We start from the raw sequence: 22289 nt of genomic DNA, 5'->3' as shown, positions 1-22289 counted from the left end.
GGCACTAGCCTCCATTCTCCTAGCCATGTCTACTATGGCGTGAAAACTCTCTCTATCTGCTGACTGTACCAAGGAGGAATACCTGGGATGGAGCTTCATGATATACCTCCTCGACTTCTTCTGGTCTGTGCTAAGGTCTTGCCCAGCAAAAGGCAGCAACTCCATAAACCTGTCAGTATATTCGTCTACACTCATGTCATCGGTTTGCCTCAACTGCTCGAATTCTATCATCTTTAATTCCCTTGAACTATCAGGGAAAGCCCATCCTGCAAATTCATTAGCGAACTCCTCCCACGATAGGCTATCCACCCTCGGCTTCACATAGTTTTTGAACCACTCACGGGCCTTTTTGCATTTCAAGGTGAAACCAGCCATCTGAATGGCTCTACTATCATCAGCTCCGATCTCCTCTGTGATCATCTTGACCTTCTCCAAATATACGAACGGGTCATCACCTGACTCAAACTGGGGAGCACCCAACTTCATGTAATCTGTCATTTTAGCCTTACTTCCCCCAGATGAGCTAGGCTGAGGTATCTGGGTATCTGGGCATGTAGGTGCTGGTGGTGGTGGAGGTACAGCATCCCCCGGAGTGGGGTTTGCTGGATTTGGATAGTATGGTGGAGGTGGGTACACTGGGTACTGTGGATATGGTGGGTAGTATGGTGGGTATGGCATCTGTGTGGGGTAGGGGTTAAAACTAGGGTAATCCGATGTACCTCCCATCGAATACCCGGGATTTTGGGTGTAGGGCGGATAGTGAGGTGACTGAACAAATCCCGAGGCCTGAGTGCCTCCTTGGGATTCTCCCATACCCTCTTCTGACATACTGACGCCCAAACTGCCATCCCTCCTTTGATCAACATCCATCTGATCCCCCATATCCTCTGACATACCTCCCTGCACTGTTCCTCTGACTGATCTGCTTCTTCCCAGATCTAAAGACCTTCTAGGGTCTCTCACTGCTCGGTCCCTGTTGGACCTACTTGACATTGCCCTAGGCAATGTTGAGGGACGGGCATCAATGCCCTCGTCCTGAGGTGGTATTCCAGTCAATCGTGCAGATCGACGGGTTCCTCTCATCCTGTTTTCTGAGAAACAGTAAACATCACATAAACATTAGCATTAAATGGTTCATGTCGGCAAGCATGAACCTCACAGCTACATTACACACATAGCATATCATACAATCATAGCAAGACAGGACTCTACATCCTATCCTAGTGGACATGATTTTTGCCTATTGTGCTTCACCTTCTATAACTTCTATGAGCCCGACACTCTAGGTCCGACCATATGAACCTAGGGCTTTGATACCACTCTGTAACGACCCGAAAATCGGACCGCTACCGGCGCTAGGATTCAGGTCGACTTAAGGCCGCCGGAACCCGTAGCAAGCCTACATACATCCTGTTTACCTGTTTAATCCCATACATGATCAACAAACATACATAAGAATTAAAAACTTTTTTTTTTCTTCATTCACCAAACTCAACCTGTGCATGCACTATATTCATCATATACATAAACATTAATCCCTCTGTGGGATTTCATCAAAGCCTCAATGGGCAATATATATCCTGTGTTGAGTTGGTTCACATATACATCATAAAATAAGATCATGTACATACCAAGGGATTAACATATACTATGGTCAAGCACAACTCTATCCTCAATAACATAATTACATAAACATAACTGTTCAAAACTTTACATTACATTCTTATCATTTGTCATGTCCACATACTCTAGCTATTACATACATATGACTTTTCTCTTCTTTTCTTCTCTATCAAACCCGTACCTGCAAACCTGGGGTTAGGGGAGAGGGATGAGCTAAAAGCCCAGTGAGCAGAAACTAAAAACATTATATTAAAAGTCATGCTTTCATGGAATGCATCATATCACAGACAATCCACATCAAGGGTGAACCTGTCACCAATTAGTCCCAACATAGTCTCGTGCCAGGCCGTAGCATGGGGTCCTGGTCTTCCTGTCATAACATACATAAAGTCTCGTGCCAGGCCGTAGCATGGGGTCCTGGTCTTCCTGTCATATCATATATAAAGCCTCGTGCCAGGCCGTAGCATGGGGTCCTGGTCTTCCTGTCATAACATATATAAAGTCTCGTGCCAGGCCGTAGCATGGGGTCCTGGTCTTCCTGTCATAACATATATAAAGTCTCGTGCCAGGCCGTAGCATGGGGTCCTGGTCTTCCTGTCATAACATACATAAAGTCTCGTGGACTAATTGGATCATACAACATTCACCCACAATCACAAAATAAAATGCAATGCGACATATTCGTGAACTAATGCAATCAGCCTATTACATGTCATCATGATGCATGAAACATGCTCAAAACATTTAATTGCTTGATTTAAAACAGTAAGCTTGTTTCCACTCACCTCTGGCTAGCTCTGACCAGACACTGAAGCAGCTCACTCACTGCTGGGGTCCTCGGTTCCTCGGGTCCGAACCTACACAGGTGGACTCCAATGAGGGACCAAACATATATAAACACAACTCTAATATATCCCCCAAAAACCCCCTAAAACATCATGAAAACATCACAGAAAATATGCATGAAATGGCTGAACAGGGCACCTTCGGCGGCACCTTCGGCGGCCGAAAGCCCCAGACAGAGACGAAACTCAGCTAGGTTCGGCGGCACCTTCGGCGGCCGAAAGTGCCAGACAGAGACGAAAGTCTCTTTTCGGGGGCACCTTCGGCAGCCGAAAGCTGCCTCCACAAGGGGGGGTTCGGCGGCCGAAACTCCCTTCGGCTGCCGAACCTGGTTTCTGCCAAACGGCAGAAACTTGGTTCAAATGAACCTCCTGCCTCCCAAAACCATAAATCATGCATATTTCTCAACTAAAACACACATACAAGTTCCTAGGGGCCTCAAACATGCATATACCCCATCTACAACACTTCATTCACACACAAACAAGCTACATTGCTCAAAAATCACAACTTAAACCCATAAACCTACACATGAATTAAACATGCCTTTAGTCCCCAAAGATCTTCATAAAACTTGTGTCAAGCATAAAAAGAGTTCAAGATCGACCCTTACCTCTTGAAGATCGAGAGTAGAGGCGATCTAACTTGGAGTTGGAAGAGATTTAGCTCCTTGGGTCTCCAAGCTCAAAACTTGCTCAAAACTCGATTCAAAAGCTTAAAAACTTCAAAGCAAGATGAAAACTTGTTAAAACCATGAAAGATCTAGAGGAAACACTCAAGATCGAGGGAGGAACGGTGGAGACTCACCTTGGCCGACAATGGGAGAGAAAAAGCTCGCCCGTGCGGACCAAGGGGACCCTTTTATAGTGGCTGGCCAGGCCACGTTCGGGGGCCGAATGTGCCTCCGCATCCATGCAATGTTCGGCGGCCGAACATAAGGTTCGGCGGCCGAACCTGCACTTCCCTCACTTAGACTTTCGGGGGCCTAACGTGCCTCCCAAAGTCCATGCATGTTCGGCGGCCGAAAGTGAGTTTCGGCGGCCGAACCTGGGTTTTTCCTTAAAGAATTTTCATGCAAAAACTTATTTAAAATCATACTTAAAACATTAAAATACATGAAAATATTTTATAAAAACATGCTTTTACCCTTCTAGAGGTTTCCGACACCCAAATTCCACCGGACGGTAGGAATTCCGATACCGGAGTCTAGCCGGGTATTACACATAACATACATGCAAAACACATAAAACTTACAGGGAACTAACCTCAGAAAAGATAAGGGTATTGCTGGAGCATGGACTCCCGTGTCTCCCAAGTGCACTCTTCCATATTGTGGTGGTTCCAAAGGACTTTCACCATCGGGATTTCCTTGTTTCTCAGCTTTCTGATCTGGGTGTCTATGATTTGCACTGGCTGCTCAACATAGGTGAGATCCTCTTGGATCTCCACATCAGGCTCACTAAGAACCTTGCTCGGATCTGACACAAATTTCCTCAACATAGAAACATGGAAAACCGGATGGATTCTTGCCATAGAAGCAGGTAAATCCAGCTTGTACGATACATTCCCAATCTTTTGCAAGACTTCGAAGGGTCCGATGTACCGTGGAGCCAGCTTACCTTTCTTCCCGAACCGAACCACTCCTTTCATTGGAGACAACTTAAGCAATACCAGATCCCCCTCCTGAAACTCTACCTGTCTTCTGCGGATGTCTGCATAACTCTTCTGTCTGCTTGCAGCAGTCTTGATTCTTTCTCTGATTATGGGTACCACCCTGCTGGTAATCTCTACTAACTCAGGCCCTGCCAATGCCTTTTCTCCAACTTCCTCCCAGCAAACAGGTGACCTGCACTTCCTCCCATATAAAGCTTCATATGGAGCCATCCCGATGCTAGCATGATGGCTATTATTGTAGGCAAACTCCACTAAAGGTAGATGCTGCCTCCAAGAACCGCCAAAGTCCAGCACACACATTCTAAGCATATCCTCGATAGTCTGGATGGTCCTTTCGGACTGTCCGTCTGTCTGGGGGTGGAAGGCAGTACTGAAATCCAACCTAGTACCCATGGCATTCTGCAGACTCCGCCAAAATCTGGAGGTGAACTGGGGCCCTCTATCTGACACTATCGAAACGGGAACCCCATGCAGCCTGACGATCTAGTCAACATACACCTGCGCCAACTTGTCCACAGAATAGCCACTCCTGACAGGAATGAAGTGAGCAGATTTGGTGAGTCTGTCCACAATCACCCATATGGAGTCCACTCTGTTGGACGCCGCCGGTAACCCCACTACGAAGTCCATAGCTATATTCTCCCATTTCCACTCTGGAATAGGTAGCGGGTTAAGCATTCCAGCCGGCTTCTGATGTTCCAGCTTCACCCTCTGACATACTTCGCAGGCGGACACAAACTGTGCCACTTCTTTCTTCATCGCTGGCAACCAATGAACCTTCTTCAGATCTTGATACATCTTGGTGGCTCCGGGGTGAACGTTGTATCTTGCATTATGAGCCTCTCTCATAATGTCTCCTTTTAGCCCTATGTCATCTGGTACACATAATCAACTCCTATAGCGGAGGATCCCCTTACTGTCAAATCTGAACTCGCTGTCTTTGCCTGACTGAACAGTCCTGGCAATCTTTACTAACTCTGGGTCCTCATGCTGTTTCTGAGCCACTTGCTCCAGAAACACAGGTGTCACTCTCATCTGGGCCACTAAAGCACCTGTACCAGACAACTCCATCTGTAGACCTTCATCAATGAGCTTATAAAACTCCTTCACCACTGGTCTCCTCTCTGCCGTGATGTGGGATAGACTGCCTAGTGACTTCCGGCTTAGGGCGTCTGCCACGACATTCGCCTTACCCGGATGATACTGAATCTTGCAATCATAGTCACTCAGCTGCTCTACCCATCTCCTCTGTCTCAAATTCAGATCTCTTTGACTCAGGATGTACTGCAGGCTCTTATGATCTGTGAAGATCTCACATTTTACCCCATAGACGTAGTGCCTCCACATCTTGAGTGCAAAGATTACTGCTGCCATCTCAAGGTCATGCGTGGGGTAATTCAACTCATGCTTCTTCAGCTGCCTAGAAGCATAAGCAATCACCCTCTCATTTTGCATCAGTACACAACCCAGTCCCACACGGGACGCATCACAAAAGACTGTAAAGTCCTCATCACTAGATGGCAAAGCTAAAACTGGTGCTGAAGTCAACCTCTTCTTAAGCTCTTCAAAACTCTCTTCGCACTGATCGGTCCACAGAAACTTTTGATTCTTCCTGGTTAGTCTGGTCAGAGGAGCTGCTATTTTCGAGAAGTCCTGAACGAACCTCCTGTAGTAACCTGCCAAACCCAAGAAACTCCTGATCTCCGTCACTGAAGTGGGTATAGGCCAGTTAGCCACAGTTTCGGTCTTCTTGGGGTCCACCTCAATCCCATTCTCTGACACTACATGCCCCAAGAACGAAATGCTCCTCAGCCAGAACTCACATTTAGAGAACTTGGCATACAAGCCATGTTCCCTCAAGGTCTGCAAGACCAACCGCAGATGATGGGCATGCTCCTCTGCATTCCTGGAATACACTAAGATATCATCAATGAAGACAATAACGAAGTGATCCAGGTACTGGCTAAACACTCTGTTCATGAGATCCATGAATGCTGAAGGGGCGTTGGTCAACCCGAACGGCATTACAAGGAACTCAAAATGTCCATATCTGGTCCTGAAAGCTGTCTTCGGCACATCCTCCTCCCTTATCCTTAACTGATGGTACCCCGATCTCAGATCTATTTTGGAGAAACAACCTGCTCCGGCTAGCTGGTCAAATAGATCGTCGATCCTTGGCAGAGGGTACTTGTTCTTGGTAGTGACTTTGTTCAACTGTCTGTAGTCGATACAAAGTCTAAGGGATCCATCCTTCTTTCTCACGAACAAAACTGGTGCACCCCAAGGTGAAGTGCTCGGTCGGATGAAGCCTTTTTCTACCAACTCTTGCAACTGTTCTTTCAATTCTTTCAACTCAGCTGGAGCCATCCTGTAGGGAGGGATAGAGATCGGTCGGGTTCCAAGCATCAATTCTATCTCGAACTCTATCTCCCTAGCAGGTGGTAAACCTGGTAGCTCGTCTGGGAAGACGTCTAGAAACTCTCTAACCACTGGCACCGAGGCGGGCTCTCTAACCTGACTGTTAAGCTCTCTCACATGAGCCAAATACCCCTGACATCCCTTCCTAAGCAACCTACGAGCCTGAAGAGCTGATATCAGACCTCTAGGTGTACCCCTCCTGTCTCCCCTGAAGACAACCTCTGACCCATCCTGACCTCTGAACCTGACTACCTTGTCCCTGCAGTCCAAGGTAGCACCATGGGTAGATAACCAGTCCATCCCTAGAATGACGTCAAAATCTGTCAAGTCTAGAACCACAAGGTCGGCGGAAAGGCATCTTCCTTCAACAAAGACTGGAGTGCACTGGCAGACTGACTCTGCCACTGATGGGTCACACTTGGGTCCACTGACCCAGAGAGGACACTCTAACTCAGAGATCATCAACCCCAACCTTTGTACGGCTCTCGGAGCAATAAAAGAATGAGATGCACCAGGGTCCATCAAGGCATACACATCTGAACAACCAATGACTAAATTACCTGCCACCACGGTGTTAGATGCATCTGCCTCCTGTTGAGTCATCGTGAAGATCCGTGCTGGAGCTGATGGACCTTCACCTCTGAAACCCGCTGAAGAAGAGGCTGCCCCTCTCCCTCTGCCTCTGCCACTGGCCTGAGTCATGGCTGGAGCTGCTGGTTGAGCCACACTACCAGAAGCTGTCTGCTGAGACTATACTCCAAAAGCTGCCCTAGGACACTCCCGAGCTATGTGTCCCTCTTGCCCGCATCTGAAGCAGGCTGCTGTCCCAGTGCGGCAGACTCCCCTGTGTAGCCTACCACACTTTGCACAAATTGCATTGTCCGCACCAGAGCTTGAGCCACTCCCTAGTCCCAGACTAGACTTAACCTTGTTCCAAAACTTGTTCTTCTTTGGCTTCTTGGTGGTACTACTCCACCTCTTGCTGCCTGAAGCTGCTGCACTAAAAGAAGAAGAGCCTGGGGTCTTAGAACCAGAAGGCTGTGCCACTGACTGTTTAACTGTTCCCTGAACGATGGCACTGGCCTCCATTTTCCGAGCCATATCCACTATGGCATGGAAGCTCTCCCTATCTGCTGACTGGATCAAGGAGGAATATCGGGAGTGGAGTTTCATGATATACCTCCTTGACTTCTTCTGGTCTGTGTCAAGGTTTTGCCCTGCAAATGGCAACAGCTCCAAGAATCTGTCTGTGAACTCTTCTACACTCATCTCATCGGTTTGCCTCAACTGTTCAAACTCAATTATCTTTAGCTCCCTCGAGCTATCGGGGAAAGCCCATCCCGCAAACTCGTTTGCAAACTCTTCCCAAGACATGCTGTCCACTCTCGGGTTCACATAATTCTTAAACCATTCACGGGCCTTTTTGCACTTGAGTGTGAACCCAGCCATCTGTATGGCTCTACTGTCATCAGCCCCAATCTCATCTGTGATCACCTTAACCCTTTCAAGGTACACAAATGGGTCATCCCCTTTTTCATACTGGGGAGCACCCAGCTTCATGTAGTCGGTCATCTTGACCTTGCTCCCACTGGCTGAGCTAGGTCTAGAAGGTTGAGCAACTGGGGCTGCTGGTTCTGTAGGTGGTGGAGGTGGGGCAACATTTTCTGAGGTAGGGTTTGGATAGTAAGGTGGGGGTGGATACATTGGGTATTGTGAATATGGTGGGTAGTAGGGTGGGTATGGCATCTATGTGGGATAAGGGGTGAAGCTAGGGTAATCCGATGTACCTCCCATCGAATACCCGGGATTTTGTGGGAAGTGTGGGTAGTGGGGTGGCTGAACAAATCCCGAGGCCTGAGTGCCTCCTTGGGACTCTCCCATTCCCTCTTCTGACATACTAACTCCCAAACTGCCATCCCTCCTCTGCTCTACATCCATATCATCCCCCACGTCCTCTGACAATCCACCCTGAACTGTTCCTCTGACTGATCTGCTTCTACCCAGATCCAAAGACCTTCTAGGGTCTCTTGCTACTCTTTCTCTGTTAGACCTACTGGACATTGCCCTAGGCATTGTAGGAGGACGGGCGCTCATGCCCTCATCCTCAGGTGGCACTCCAGTCAATCGTGCAGATCGACGAGTTCCTCTCATCCTGTTTTTGAAAAACAGCACATATCACATAAACATTAGCATCATATGGTTAATGTGGGCACCCATGAACCCGCATCACATACATCACATAGCATAGCATATCATTAATGCACATGCATAAAGTCATGGCATTTCACATCATCAAACAAGACAGGACTCCACATCCTATCCTAGTGGACATGATCTTCCTATTGTGCTTGACCTTCTATAACATCTATGAGCCCGACACTCTAGGTCCGACCCTATGAACCTGGCTTTGATACCACTCTGTAACGACCCGAAAATCGGACCGCTACCGGCGCTAGGATCCAGATCGACTTAAGGCCGCCGGGACCCGTAGCAAGCCTGACATATAACCTATAAACCTGTTTAATCCCATACATGATCAACAATCATACATAAAAATTAAAACTTTCCTTTTCATCATACACCAAACTCAACCTGTGCATGCACTAAACATAGCATAACTTAAACATTAATCCCTTAGTGGGATCTCATCATTTGCCCTAATGGGCGATACATCAGAAGTTGAGTTGGTAAAACATAAACATCAATAGACATCAAGATCATGTATATAACAAAAAGGGATTACAACAGACTATGGTCAAGCACACTTCTAAACCTTAATATCATCATTACATAACATGGCTAAACATAACATTAAATCATTACATAATTTGTCATGTCCACTTTCTATCTATTACAAAATAAGGACTCCTTTACTCTTGCTGACCTCCTGGTCTACCCTGTACCTGCAAGCCTGGGGGTTAAGGGAGAGGGGTGAGCTACAAGAGCCCAGTGAGCAGAATAGTAAAACATTTAAAACATATGATAACATGAAATGCATCACATCACAGCTAATCACATCAAGGATGAATTTGTTACCAATAGTCCCCTACATGGACCAACTGTGCCAGGGGCGTAGAATGGGCCTCACTGGTCTTTCTCTTACATAACATAACATAACATGGTCCAACTGTGCCAAGGGCGTAGAATGGGCCTCACTGGTCTTTCTCTTACATAGTGCCAGGGGCGTAGAATGGGCCTCACTGGTCTTCCGTACCGTATCATCATCATCATAGCATAGGGGGACTAATGGATCATTCAACATCCATCCACATCATCAAACATAATATGCAATGCAACATATTCGTGAGTCTAATGCAACACCCTATTATCTCATGGCATTCATGATGCGTGAATCATGCTAAAATTGATTTATTTATTTAAAAGCATAAAAGTTATTCCACTCACCTCTGGCTGAAGCTCTACTGACTCTGAAGTGACTGACTCACTGCTGGGGTCCTCGGTTCCTCGGGTCCGAACCTACACAGGTGGACTCAAATGAGGGACCAAACATACATGAACATAACTCTAAAACATCCCCCAAAAACCCCCTAAAATACCTCAAAATAATCATGCAAAAACATGCAAAGGAAGGCAAAACAGGGCAGGTTCGGCGGCACCTTCGGCGGCCAAAAGTCCCTCCAGAGCCGAAACCCAGGCAGGTTCGGCGGCACCTTCGGCGGCCGAAAGTCCCAGACAGAGACGAAAGTCTCTTTTCGGGGGCAACTTCGACAGCCGAAAGGCCTACCTCTCCAGCCATGTTCGGCAGCCGAAAGTGTCTTCGGCTGCCGAACCTGGTTTCTGCCAAAGGGCAGAAACTTGGCTCCTTTATGCACATTTGCCTCCCAACTCTTCCAACATGCATATAACTCATTCAAATCTTGCAAATATACATACAATGGTTCCTAGGGGCTTCAAACTAACTTAAACCCCAACTACAACACACAACAACAACACAATCCAACCTACATTGCTCAAAACATAACATTAACTCAAAAACCTAACTATGAGCTAAACATGCATTCTACCCCATAGATCTTGCATAAAACTTACTTTAAACATAAAATGAGCTTAAGATCGGCTCTTACCTCTTGAAGATTGAGAGGGAGACGTCCTAAACTCGGAGGTGGGAGATTTTGAGTTCTTGAACCTCAAAGCTCCAAAACTTGCTTTAAAACTCGAAAATCTTCAAAACAATGTAAAAGCTTGTGAAAATCTTGAAAGATTTAAAGGAAAGAACTCAAGGATGGTGAGGAGCGGCGGAAAAGCTCACCTTGGCCGAAAATGGGGAAAAGCTCGCCCGTTTTCGGCTAAGGGACCCTTTTATAGTGGCTGGCCAGGCCACGTTCGGGGGCCGAAAGTGCCTCCGCATGCATGCCATGTTCGGCGGCCGAACTTGAGGTTCGGCGGCCGAACCTGGACTTTCCTCACTTATGCCTTCGAGGGCCTAAAGCACTCCCGAAGTGCATGCATGTTCGGCGGCCGAACTTTGAGTTTCGGCAGCCGAACCTGAGTTTCCTCCAAGGGTGTTTTCATTCAAAAACTCATTTTCTCTTTACTTAAAATCATTAAAAACATTAAAACATTTCATGAAAATATGGTTTTACCCTTCTAGAGGTCTCCGACATCCGAAATTCCACCGGACGGTAAGAATTCCGATACCGGAGTCTAGCCGGGTATTACAATAAGTCTAGTCCTATTGTTCATTTCATCAATGGCTTTGGACGCTCCACAATAACATGGAGGTAAAACTTCTATAGACCCTAACTCATCCCACAATCTTTTCAAACTGGTGAAGTATAAAGAAACAACGAATTTTCTTGAGAGATGAGAGAAATACATCTATGCAATTCAAATATTTAAGTTCCATTACTCTCTCCAAATCTCTCTGTAATCTCACATCACAGATCCCTTGAAGACGCCGTATATATGAAACCATCTACAAGATCTTTTGAAATAGAGTTTAAAATCCAAAATGTGACCATATAGTCACATATTTTCCATTTTTCAAAGAATTTATGATCTTTACTCGACATCGAAACAGTGCCATCAACAAAGCCTAACTTTTACTTGGCTCCTAATGCTATTCTCATGGCTCTATCCCAAGACCTGAAGTTTCTGCTGCCCATTAGAGAAGCTGAGACCAAAATATACCTGGATGGTTCGAAGACTATAGGCAGAACGGATCGTCGTTTACCATGTCCATTGTATGTTCTTTATCCTTTCGTGAACTGGACGCCTTAGTTTCTACCATAGCCACTGGATCTGTCATTTCTTCGTCTTCTTGCATTTTAGCAAAATGGATTGAGAGAAATGAAAGTCACAACCCTTACCAAAACTTGACCCTAGAAACTCGCCCACTATGATACTATGTAAAAAGAAAGAAAAAAAATAATACTCTTTGTATATTGATTATTTTTCTCTATACAAGAAGGCCTATTTATACTTATCTCTAGGCCTAACCCACGTGCACAGCACGGACTAGAAGAATCCAAAAGAACAAAGTCTTTAAAGAATCTAAGATAAACTAAAATTGTATCTTTTACAAGAATAATATAAGTGTAAAATAATACTATGTCGTTTAATCAGATTGTTACATCGGTCGTCAAGCTACACACTGTCCACAAAGTGATTCGACCATTTGGTTATTAGTTTGACCATTTACTTATCAAGTTGTCCCACTGATCGCTTAGTTGTTGATTCGACCATTTACTTATCAAGTTGTCCCTCCGACTGCTTAGTTGTTGGTCCGATCATTTGCTTATCAGGTCATCCCACCGACTGCTTGATCGCTGGTCTGACCATTTGGTTATCAGGTTGTCCCACTGGCTCCATTTGCTTGTCAGGTCGTCCACCAACTGGTCGTCATTGGGTCGTCCACTAAGTCACCAAATTGTCAAGGTGTCTAGGTTTACACCTCGACTTAGGTCATTTTATCTAATCGTCTAGGCCAGGTCGTATTCTTCTCTTTGGATGGTCGTTTTGTCATCTTGCCTGACCACCTAGTTGTCATTAGGTCGGCCAGATGGTCATCTTGTTGAACAAATGGTCGGCCTTACTTCAGGTGGTCGCTTCAGGTGGTCGTCTTGCTAGCCAAATAGTCAGCCTGGTGGTCACCTAATTGAATGATCGTATCCTTCTACAAAACCCCCTTGATCAGTTGCAATATCTATATTAACCTTGACCCTGCTTGGAGGAGGCAGAGACTAATGGAATATACCGTTATCAAGGGTACTAACATTCAACAAAGGAGCAAATTGGCCAAATTTTCATGCTTAGATATAAGAATGAGCAAACAATGCAACTTGATTAGGATTCGGGACCTGTGACTCCTAAATTGACCTATTTTGGTGATACCACAAGCTTCAGCAAATATTATATAAAAGACAGCAGTCATCATCCGATAAGCTGAAGAAAGAAAAGGACAACCATTCCATGAAATCAAGAGCTGATCCTAACATGAAGCTAGTCCTAGAAAACTCCCAACAACTTCGGGTAAAAGGACAAGTTACTAATAAGTGAAAAGCAGACTCATCTTCATGATGGCAAAGAGGACATGTTCTATCAATCTCAACCCCTTTTTGACAAAGTAAATCCGCAATAGGAAAAATAGAGTTGGCAGCTCGCCAAACCGGATTTTAGGCCTTTGAAGGAAGCTTTAGAGACTAAAACTTCTTCCACAATGGAGATACCTGTGGATTGACAGTAGGCTCTGACTTTTGGTTTTGCTTTTGACTCATTCTTATATCCTCTCTCAATGCTTGGATTTCATCATCTAGCCTGATGTATTTCTGGGCTTTGTTCATTAGCTGTTGGTATGTAGCGGCGGGGTTCTTGATTAGAGAATCCATGAACTTGATGTTTCGTGTTCCTTTCTTCAACACTTCACATGCTATATCATAATTTAATTCTTCCACCTTTATTGCTTTTGCATTAAACTATGAGATAAAACTCCTTAAAGACTCATTCTCTACTTGGTGGATCTTTTGCAAGTCAAAGGAAAGCTTCTTAAGAGGTATACAAATAATAAATCTGGATTTAAATAATATAGCGAATTGTGTAAAGTTCTAAACTGAACCTGGACTCAAATGTTGGTACCATTTTCGAGCCAAACCTGTGAGTGTTGAAAGAAACACTAGGCATAATACAAAATCGTTGATATCTTAAAGCTTCATTATTGTCCTAAAGATCGCCAGGTGACTCCTGGGATCTATTGTCCCGTTATATTTGTCCAAACATGAGAGTTTGAACTTGGTAGTAAAAGTCTTTGCTCGGATATCTTCTGATAGAGGTGAGGTATCGTTCAGGCCAAAGTCCTTTTCCTGCTCCTTCTGGTACCTTTGAACAGCCTGTACCAGCTTCCAGTCGACGTCTTTCAGAGCATCGTTTGATGACTCTTCTTCCTCGAACTTGGCCTTCTACATCTGGATCGCCTCTGTTCAAGTTCTTGGGATATCAGCGGAGGCTTTCACCCTTTCCTTGGGTGCCATGAATGATGCCTCCCTCCGAGCTTTGTATTGCTCGAGAGTAGTCTGTAACCTTTTGATATATTGGAGCATTTGCTAATTATTCAGATTGTTGAGATCTACTTCGTTGACCATTAAGAGTGTGTTTTTTCCATTGCTAGGAGCAGAAGAAATGATAGTGTCCTCATTAGTAGTAATCATAGCAACAGCTCGTGAACTACCGGCCATTTCGAGAGAGGGAAAATAAAGATTTTTTTTAAGAGAAAGGGGATAAAAGATCGGTTTTAATCCAAATGAATAGAGAGAATTCAATAGATTTTCCGACAACAGAACCAAATGATGTGTCTGAAACGAAGTTGTACCGCGATTGGTCACTCTGTAAAAAAAAGAACGTTAGGTGGTTGGCGTCTATGGCAACTACTCCAACTCTCAAGTCAGTAAATTGAAGAAAATGGCGAATGTAAGGAATTGCTTAGAACTCAAGAGTAGTTGTATATGATACGTACCTTGATCTCTGCGATTATTAACTTTTATACCGTAAAAAAATGGAGTTAATTATCACATCTCCTGAAAATCCAGTTGGTACCAGATAATTGATAGGGGATCCTGTGATTATAAGTGTAATGGGGATCTGTTAGATTGTACCTGCTAACAGTAACTTTATATGAAAACTCAACCTATTCAGGAGAGGACGAATCTTAACGAAGAACCCGGTGTTACGGTGTACGAGTTTTTTTTTCCATAGATGGGACCGCATATTGACATATCAAATTCTTATCACATGATCCTATTTTATGATGATAGCTCATAACTTATCTTAAACGATTATTGTGTTACATCATGTATGTTATTTTCTTTTAGAATATATCAAAATTAATATTTACATTTTTTTCAAAAATAAGTAGTTTAATTTTTATATTTTAACTTTATTAAATTGCAAAAAGATATTGTTTTTGAACATAAATGCATGGCCATTTAGTTATTTTTACTTTAAAAAAAGTAAGTTAGTTTTTAAACTTTAAAAATCTTATTAATATAATTACATATAAATTAATTAGTTTTCTTTTCTTATCAAATATTATAATCAAACAATAAAAAATAAATATTTTTAAAAAATATTTTATATAAAAAAAATATTTTGCATAAAATATAAATTCGATGTAAACATATTTTATACACATAAATCATCTTCAATCAAATGAGTGCAAGTCTAATTTATCAAATATAAAATGGCTTGATCTGTAACAATTTATTTTGCAAAATGCATGTATTTTTTTAAAAATTATATATAATTTTATTTTTTTCAAGTGATTTTTTTTTAAATTTAAAAATTTTAAATTATATTCGAAAGATTAAAAGAAAATTAATTAAATTAGATTATAAAATTTTTAATTCTAAAAAAAAATGTTTTATTGTCTCCAACGCATCATATTAATTCAATCAATGTGAGGTTTGTTGGACATGATTAGACATGCTTAACCAGAATGACCCATATCTATAGTGTGAGATGGGAATAAGGATATGCATCGAATGGAGCCTCTAGTTTTTTGGTGGTCATTATTTCCTCAATCCAAAGGACGACCGAATCCCTTTGTTTGGTGCTTTCCAAGGTCAATTATCCAAGCCACCGACGATAGATCCAATGAAGATAGAGAAGGGTAGGGCATGGAGATGATGGCTATCTACTCCACCAGGACCCATATAGGGCTACCTTAAATGATGGGCTCCAAAATGGTTCGATGGTGGTCAATTTTTTAGAACCAAATCATTCATCTATTGGAGCCTTATATATAAATTAAAGAATAAAGAGCTCGTAGGAAATTTGCCTGTGTGGAGTATATTAAAAAGACTAGCGTTCCTTGGAGCTTGGCGGGTAGAAGTATGCGGTTTGAATTTTGGTTAGGAATTTATTTGGGAGTTGAAGCTAAATTGATGTTTTAATTTAAGTTTTTTGTTATTTTAGTTTTCATTCTTCGATTCTCGTTGGAATTTTATTTTCTTAAATAACTTTATATTATTATTTTTATAAATTCATATATTAATAATTAATTAATCTTTATTTTATAGAAAAATTCATTAATTAATTCTTAATTTTAAAATACATTAAAATATTATTAAAATTTTAAAAAATCTACTAATTAGTTATTTTGTTAGTTTTAAAACAGTTAAGTGTTTTACTATTTATTTTTAGTTCGTTGATATTTCAATTTTGCAAAGAATCTATTAATTAATTATTTTGTATCAATGATATTTTTAAATTTTTTATAATATTTAATAATTAAAGTTAGCAGTGAAGTGAATTAATGGGTAAAATTTTAAAATGTCATAAATATTTTAATATTTTTTTAAAAAATTGAAAGACTAATAAATGAGATTTTTTTTTTTTTGAAATGGTCTAACTAATGAGACTAAATAGTCATTTTTTTTAATTTTAATATTACACATTTATTATTAGTCCCTATGTTAGAGTAAACACATTAATTATAAAAATACATGATATTTTAAAGTATTAAAAAATATATTAATTTTTATTAATTTTATCCGTTTCGTATTTTACTATTTCATTAGATAGTTTATTTTATTTTATAATTAGGGCGTTCAATATTTGGTTTGAATAAAATTTAGATTCAAACCATCTTCATCTATCATAACCCGTAATTAATTAATTTTATAATTAAATTCAATCTAATTCATATATCTTTTTCGTTAGTTAACCATTCAAACCCTCAACTAACTTAATATCTTATCAACTATCAAAATTAATTTACTAATTAATGGTATATTAATTATGAAATATAATGAAAAATTATTTATGTTTCAACTGTAAATTTACTAATATAATAAAAACACAACTAAAAAATATAAATTAGAAAGTATCATAAAAATTAAATAAAAATAAAATATAAGTTGAATTAAATTTTAGTATTATTATAATTTATTTCTCAATAAAAAATTGAATTAAATAATAAAATAAATTTAATTCAATATGATTCGTATTATCTACAAATACAGTTGTTTTCAGAAACCTACAAAATCATACACACATGGGTTCTGTTGGTTTGTCAATCCCAGTGTGTTAAAGTTCAACCATGGGAAAGCAAGAGAAGGACTATGCTATGTTATCACAAGTCCAAATCTCCTATGTTACACAATGAAATCTCATGAGTGAAGGACTATGCAATCGCTGCATGACATATACAACAACTGTACTAGATTTTGTTTAATTCAAAATACTGTAAAAGTCACCACTATATTTTAGAGTTTGCATTTCTATTGTTTGATCAATATTTTTGGGATGGTTAATTTGAGTTTCTATTGCATGAAAGATTAATCAACAACCGATTTTAAATGGTAAGCCTCAATCTATTAAGAAATTACTCAACTCCGTGGACATGGCAAGCTTATCAATGGATGGTGATCAGGAAGATGGGGCTCGTGATTGCTAACAATGATTTGGTGGGTGAGGAGGATCACCGATTTTGCTTAGTTGGTCGTTTCCTTACAGATAAAACGATCAACTTTCAAGCAATGAGGTAAACGATAGCGTCATTATGGCGGCCTTTAATGGGAATGGAAGTACGTGATGTTAATGGTGTGGTGTTCATATTCCAACTTTTTCATGAGGTTGATGTTTATAGGGTCTTTCAAATGGCTCCTTGGACGTTTGACAATCAAGTGCTGATTCTGAATCGTTTTGGAGATGACGTTTCACCTTCGGATGTTCCGTTGTTTCATATTCCTCTCTGGATCTAAGTCAAGGGATAGAAAACGGGATTCCGATCGGAGAAGATATTGATTGGGATTGGTAACTGTATTAGTGAGTTTCTGGAGGCAGACCCATCAAATTTTGCATCCTCTTGGGAATCTTATATGCGTATGCCAGTTAACTGGGATGTTCGCAAACCAATTCGTGGGGAATTCAGGCTTCGTAAGGAAGATGGTGAGTGGTTCACTCTGACATTCAGTTTTGAGCGTTTACCAATGATTTGCTTTATATTCGGGTATTTTGGCCATACTGATTGCTTTTGCCCTAGATTACTTGAGTTTGAACCAGGTAAAGCGGTTCGTAAATTTTTCTTCGGCTATTCGAGCAGTTCCGAGAAAAGTGCAGCAGAAGAATGTCGGAGAACGGTGGCTCCATTCATCGGTGGGAGTTGGAATTTCGAATAACCATGCTAGAGATGGTAACTCTGCGGATAATAGTGCGCAAAATGGGGAGAATTCAAATCCGAAATCGAAGCCTAATGGATTTGGCCAGTTACAGCTATTTTCTAATCCATTAGCGGTCAATGCCAATTCAAATCCACTACTTTTGCTATTCCAACCAAGTCTGATGTGGACAGTGATGGGCTTGTAATTGGGGAGCCCAAAAGACAGAGAACGGATCAGGATCAACCATATTTGGTGGCTCATGTTTTTGCTGCGGATTCGAGCATGTCCATTGATCCAAGAAAGACTAAACCGGTGGGTTTTGGGGCCCAAAACTGCCGTAAGAAATGAGTTGTATTAGTTAGAATTGCCGTGGGCTTGGCAACCCACAGGCAATGCAGAACTTAAAATTTATTATTTCTGAGAAGAGGCCTTTGTTTTTATTTTTAATTAAAACTTTATATTCTATTTCAAAAATAAATGAAATAGAAGTACTTTTGTATTCTGATGACTTTATTTTTGTAGATTTTGTGGAATGTAGTGGAGGTCTTGTTCAATTATGGTGGGTTGTTTCTATTGTTACAACATTTAGTATTAGTTTACAGTGTATTGATGTGGAAGTTATGGTTGATTAGATTGGTTTGTGGAGGTTGACAGGATTTTATGGCAATCAGAATAGAACGAGACAATTATGCATCATGGGCTTTACTCCAAAATTTAAAAGATTGCAGTTCTCTTTCGTGGGTATGCTTAGAGGATTTCAATGACCTGCTCCATTATCATGAGAAAAAACAGGGAGGAGGCAAACTCAAAATCTTATAGATGGGTTCCGAAATGCTGTAAGTGCTGCTAGTTTGCAAGATTTGCCTATGGGAGGATACCCATTCACATGAGAATATGGTCGTGAATCTAGTAACCTTATTGAATCAAAAGTAGACTGGGTATTGGTTTTTAATTCCTAGTTTGTTTCCTTTCCTATGGTGCAAGCTTATTCTCTTGATACTACATCTTCAAACCATTTAGCGATTTTCTTAGAAGTGAGAAAGTATCTGACTAGAACTAATGCTAAATGATTCAAGTTTGGGAACAGTTGGCTTCGAGAATCTCAGTGTCAGAGTTTGGTCTATGATGAGTGGCATAATAGTTCGAGTATGGACATTCTGGATCTACTCTATTCCTGTAGTGCAATTTTATTGAGATGGGGTGATGAGTTGCGAAATACCCACAACCTTGAGCTGGCTGATTGCAGACATGTCATGCCACAATTAAAGGGCTTTCGTTTATTGGTTGATGTTAATCGATTCATGGAGGCCAAAAAAATTATTTTAATTTTCTACTCGATCAGCAGGAAATCAAATGTAAACAAAGGGCAAAGACCTTTTGGCTTAAAGAAGGTGATAGAAAAACTCGATTTTTCCATCTAGCTGCCACAAATCGAAAGAAAAAGAATCAGTTATTGCGACTCAAAGATTCGGCGGGTCAATGGGTTGAGGATTCTGCAGAATTACAAGGTGCGATCACTTTTTATTTTTCAGATATATTTACTGCAAATTCGGGTTGTGTTGAGACCATTATTGAGAATGTACCTTGTTGTGTGTCATCAGATGATAATATGGAATTACTTACTCCTTATACTGCTGATGAGATTAAATGTGTTGTGTTTAGCATGAAGCTTGATAAGCCTCGGGCATAGATGGTTTTAATCTGGCATTTTATCAAAGTCATTAGGATATTGTTGATCCTATGATACCTCTGCATGTATTGATTATTTGTAGTAAGGTGTTTTCCCATCTGAATTGAATAATACCTTACTGGTCTTGATTCCTACGAAGAAAGTCCCTAAAAGTATGTGTTTGAGGCCTATAGCACTATGTAATGTGGTGTATAAGAGCATGAGTAAGGGAATTTCCAATCGTTTGCAGAGATTTTTGTCGAATATTATTTCACCCAATCACTGTGCTTTTATTCCTGGCCGTAGTATTCAGGACAACAATGTTATTGAGTAGAAGAAGGGATATGGAAGGCTTTGTTACTCTCAAGATGGATATTTCAAAGGTATACAATTGATTAGAATGGACCTACATATTAGCAGTTCTCAGTAAAATGGGGTTTAATCAGTAATGGATCAGTTTAGTGATGAGTTGTGTGTCCAAAGTTAAATATTGGATTCTTCACCAGAACCAGTATTTAGGTCCAATTATGCCATCTAGAGGAGTGCGTCAAGGCGATCCTATTTTGTCCTATCTTTTTATTTCATGTGCTGAAGGTTTGACGCGGTTGATTAATTCGAAGGTTTTTATTGGTTTGTGGCAAGGTTGTAAAATCGCATGTGGTGCTCCATCAATTGATCATCTATTCTTTGCGGACGATAGTTTGTTGGTGTTTCGAGCAGATCAAGGGAGGCTACGGTGGTTAGAGAGGTGATTAAGACTTGTGCACGAGTTTCAGGTCAACTCATTAACATGTCTACAATATCATAGCTTTTCGAATATTGTTAATGTTGAGATGAAAAATGTTATTTGTGGTATTTCGAGAGTTGAAGAGAAGGAAGATTTAGGGAATTATTTGGGGTTGCCTACTCGAGTGGGGTTGTATAAGAAAGAAGTTTTTGGGTTCATCAAAGACCGTCTTGTGCAACGTTTGAAATCATGGAAGCATAGATATCTTTCTCAGGCCAGTAAAGTGGTAATGCTCAAAATAGTTTTGCAAGCATTACCTAATTATGTAATGAACTTATTTTTGTTTCCCAAGACATTTTGTAATGATTTGCAGCAACTCAAAATAACTTCTGGTGGAGCAAAGGTGTGAATCATAACCAGAGTATTAATTGGATGTGTTGGGATAGAATGACTAGACCAAAGTTTTGTGGAAGTATTGGCTTTAAGAAGCTTCAGGAGTTTAACTTGGCTATGGTTGGCAAACAGGAGTAGCAATTGTTAAGCAATCCAGATTCAGTTGTAGCTAAACAATTGAAGGCCAAATATTTTCGCAGTGAGTGTCCTTGATTCACAAGTGGGCAATAATCCGAGTTTCATTTGGCAAAGTATTTGGGAGAGTATTAGTTTTATTAAAAAGGAGCTCATAAGCGTGTTGGTAGTGGTGGTTTCATTTTTATATGGAATGATTGTTGGTAGCGGGAAAAGTTGATATGAAGATTTCTTCTCCGAGAGCTACTAATGGAAAACTATTTTTAGTCTTTAATTTAATTATTAATTATAGATGAATTCTGCTCCTATTTCTCAGCACTTTTGTCAACAAGATGTTGCTACAATTTTGTCAATTCCATTAGGTAAGAGAAATGGCGAGGATAGTTGGATATGGCGGTATAAAAAAAGAGGTTTCTACTCAGTTAAGAGTGCTTATAAGCATCTCACGGAGGTTCAGTTACATGCTAGACAACAGCAACGAGCACGATTTTGGCGAAAAATCTTGTTAATTTTGACTCTACCTAAATGTTTGATCTGATCTAGCACTTGTGTAATGTTGTTGTTTCAGTGATTGTAGCTCTGTAGAGACGTCGATTAATGGTGGAAGGTGGCTATTGTTTTTGCCAAGGTAACTATGAGACTAAAACTCATTTATATCTGTAGTGTATGTTTGCTGGAGAGGTTTGGATTGCATCTGTGATTGATTTTAGGGGCATTGTGAGGGAGTCGTTCACAGATTGGTTTATGAATTGTGTGGATATACTGTCTTTAGATGATGTTCAGTTGATTGTTGTGATTTTATTGGCACTTTGGGAGGTTAGAAATTATTTTATTTGGAGAAATAAGAGAAGCAGCCTTTATGTTATGGTTAATCGAGCAAGAAAATTTATGTGATTGGAAAAGTACTCGTATTGATATAACATGTGGACAGGTTGTTCATGTTGATGTTTGGCAGGAACCTCCTAATGGTACTTTGAAGATTAATATCGATGGAGCCACTTTCAATGGAACATATGTGGGTGTAGGTTGTGTAGTTCATTCGAACAATTATAGTTTTATTCAAGCTTTGCAAGTTGCAATTGAGGGAAATCACCATGCATGTGTTGTTGAAGCCATGGCGTTTCAAAAGGCTCTCAGTTGAGTGAAGGGGTTGGGTTGGTCGTCTGTGATTGTGGAGTTCGATACCCAGGTT

The 22289-nt window shown here is 41.0% G+C and overlaps 1 protein-coding gene across 1 annotated transcript; it reads left to right on the top strand.

The window, feature by feature from the left end:
• The first annotated feature begins 17187 nt into the window (after positions 1-17187).
• On the top strand, positions 17188-18708 carry LOC110628634. Its single transcript, XM_021775414.2, has 2 exons — positions 17188-17961; positions 18056-18708. The coding sequence occupies exons 1-2, from the start codon at positions 17892-17894 to the stop codon at positions 18376-18378; spliced, it is 393 nt and encodes a 130-aa protein (XP_021631106.1). The 5' UTR covers positions 17188-17891; the 3' UTR covers positions 18379-18708.
• Positions 18709-22289: the final 3581 nt, after the last annotated feature.

This window comes from Manihot esculenta, chromosome 12 (genome assembly GCF_001659605.2).
Source record: "Manihot esculenta cultivar AM560-2 chromosome 12, M.esculenta_v8, whole genome shotgun sequence".
NCBI classification, from domain to species: domain Eukaryota; kingdom Viridiplantae; phylum Streptophyta; class Magnoliopsida; order Malpighiales; family Euphorbiaceae; genus Manihot; species Manihot esculenta.
The sequence above is the reverse complement of the archived record's forward strand: the minus strand, read 5'-3'. Positions and strand labels throughout refer to the sequence as shown.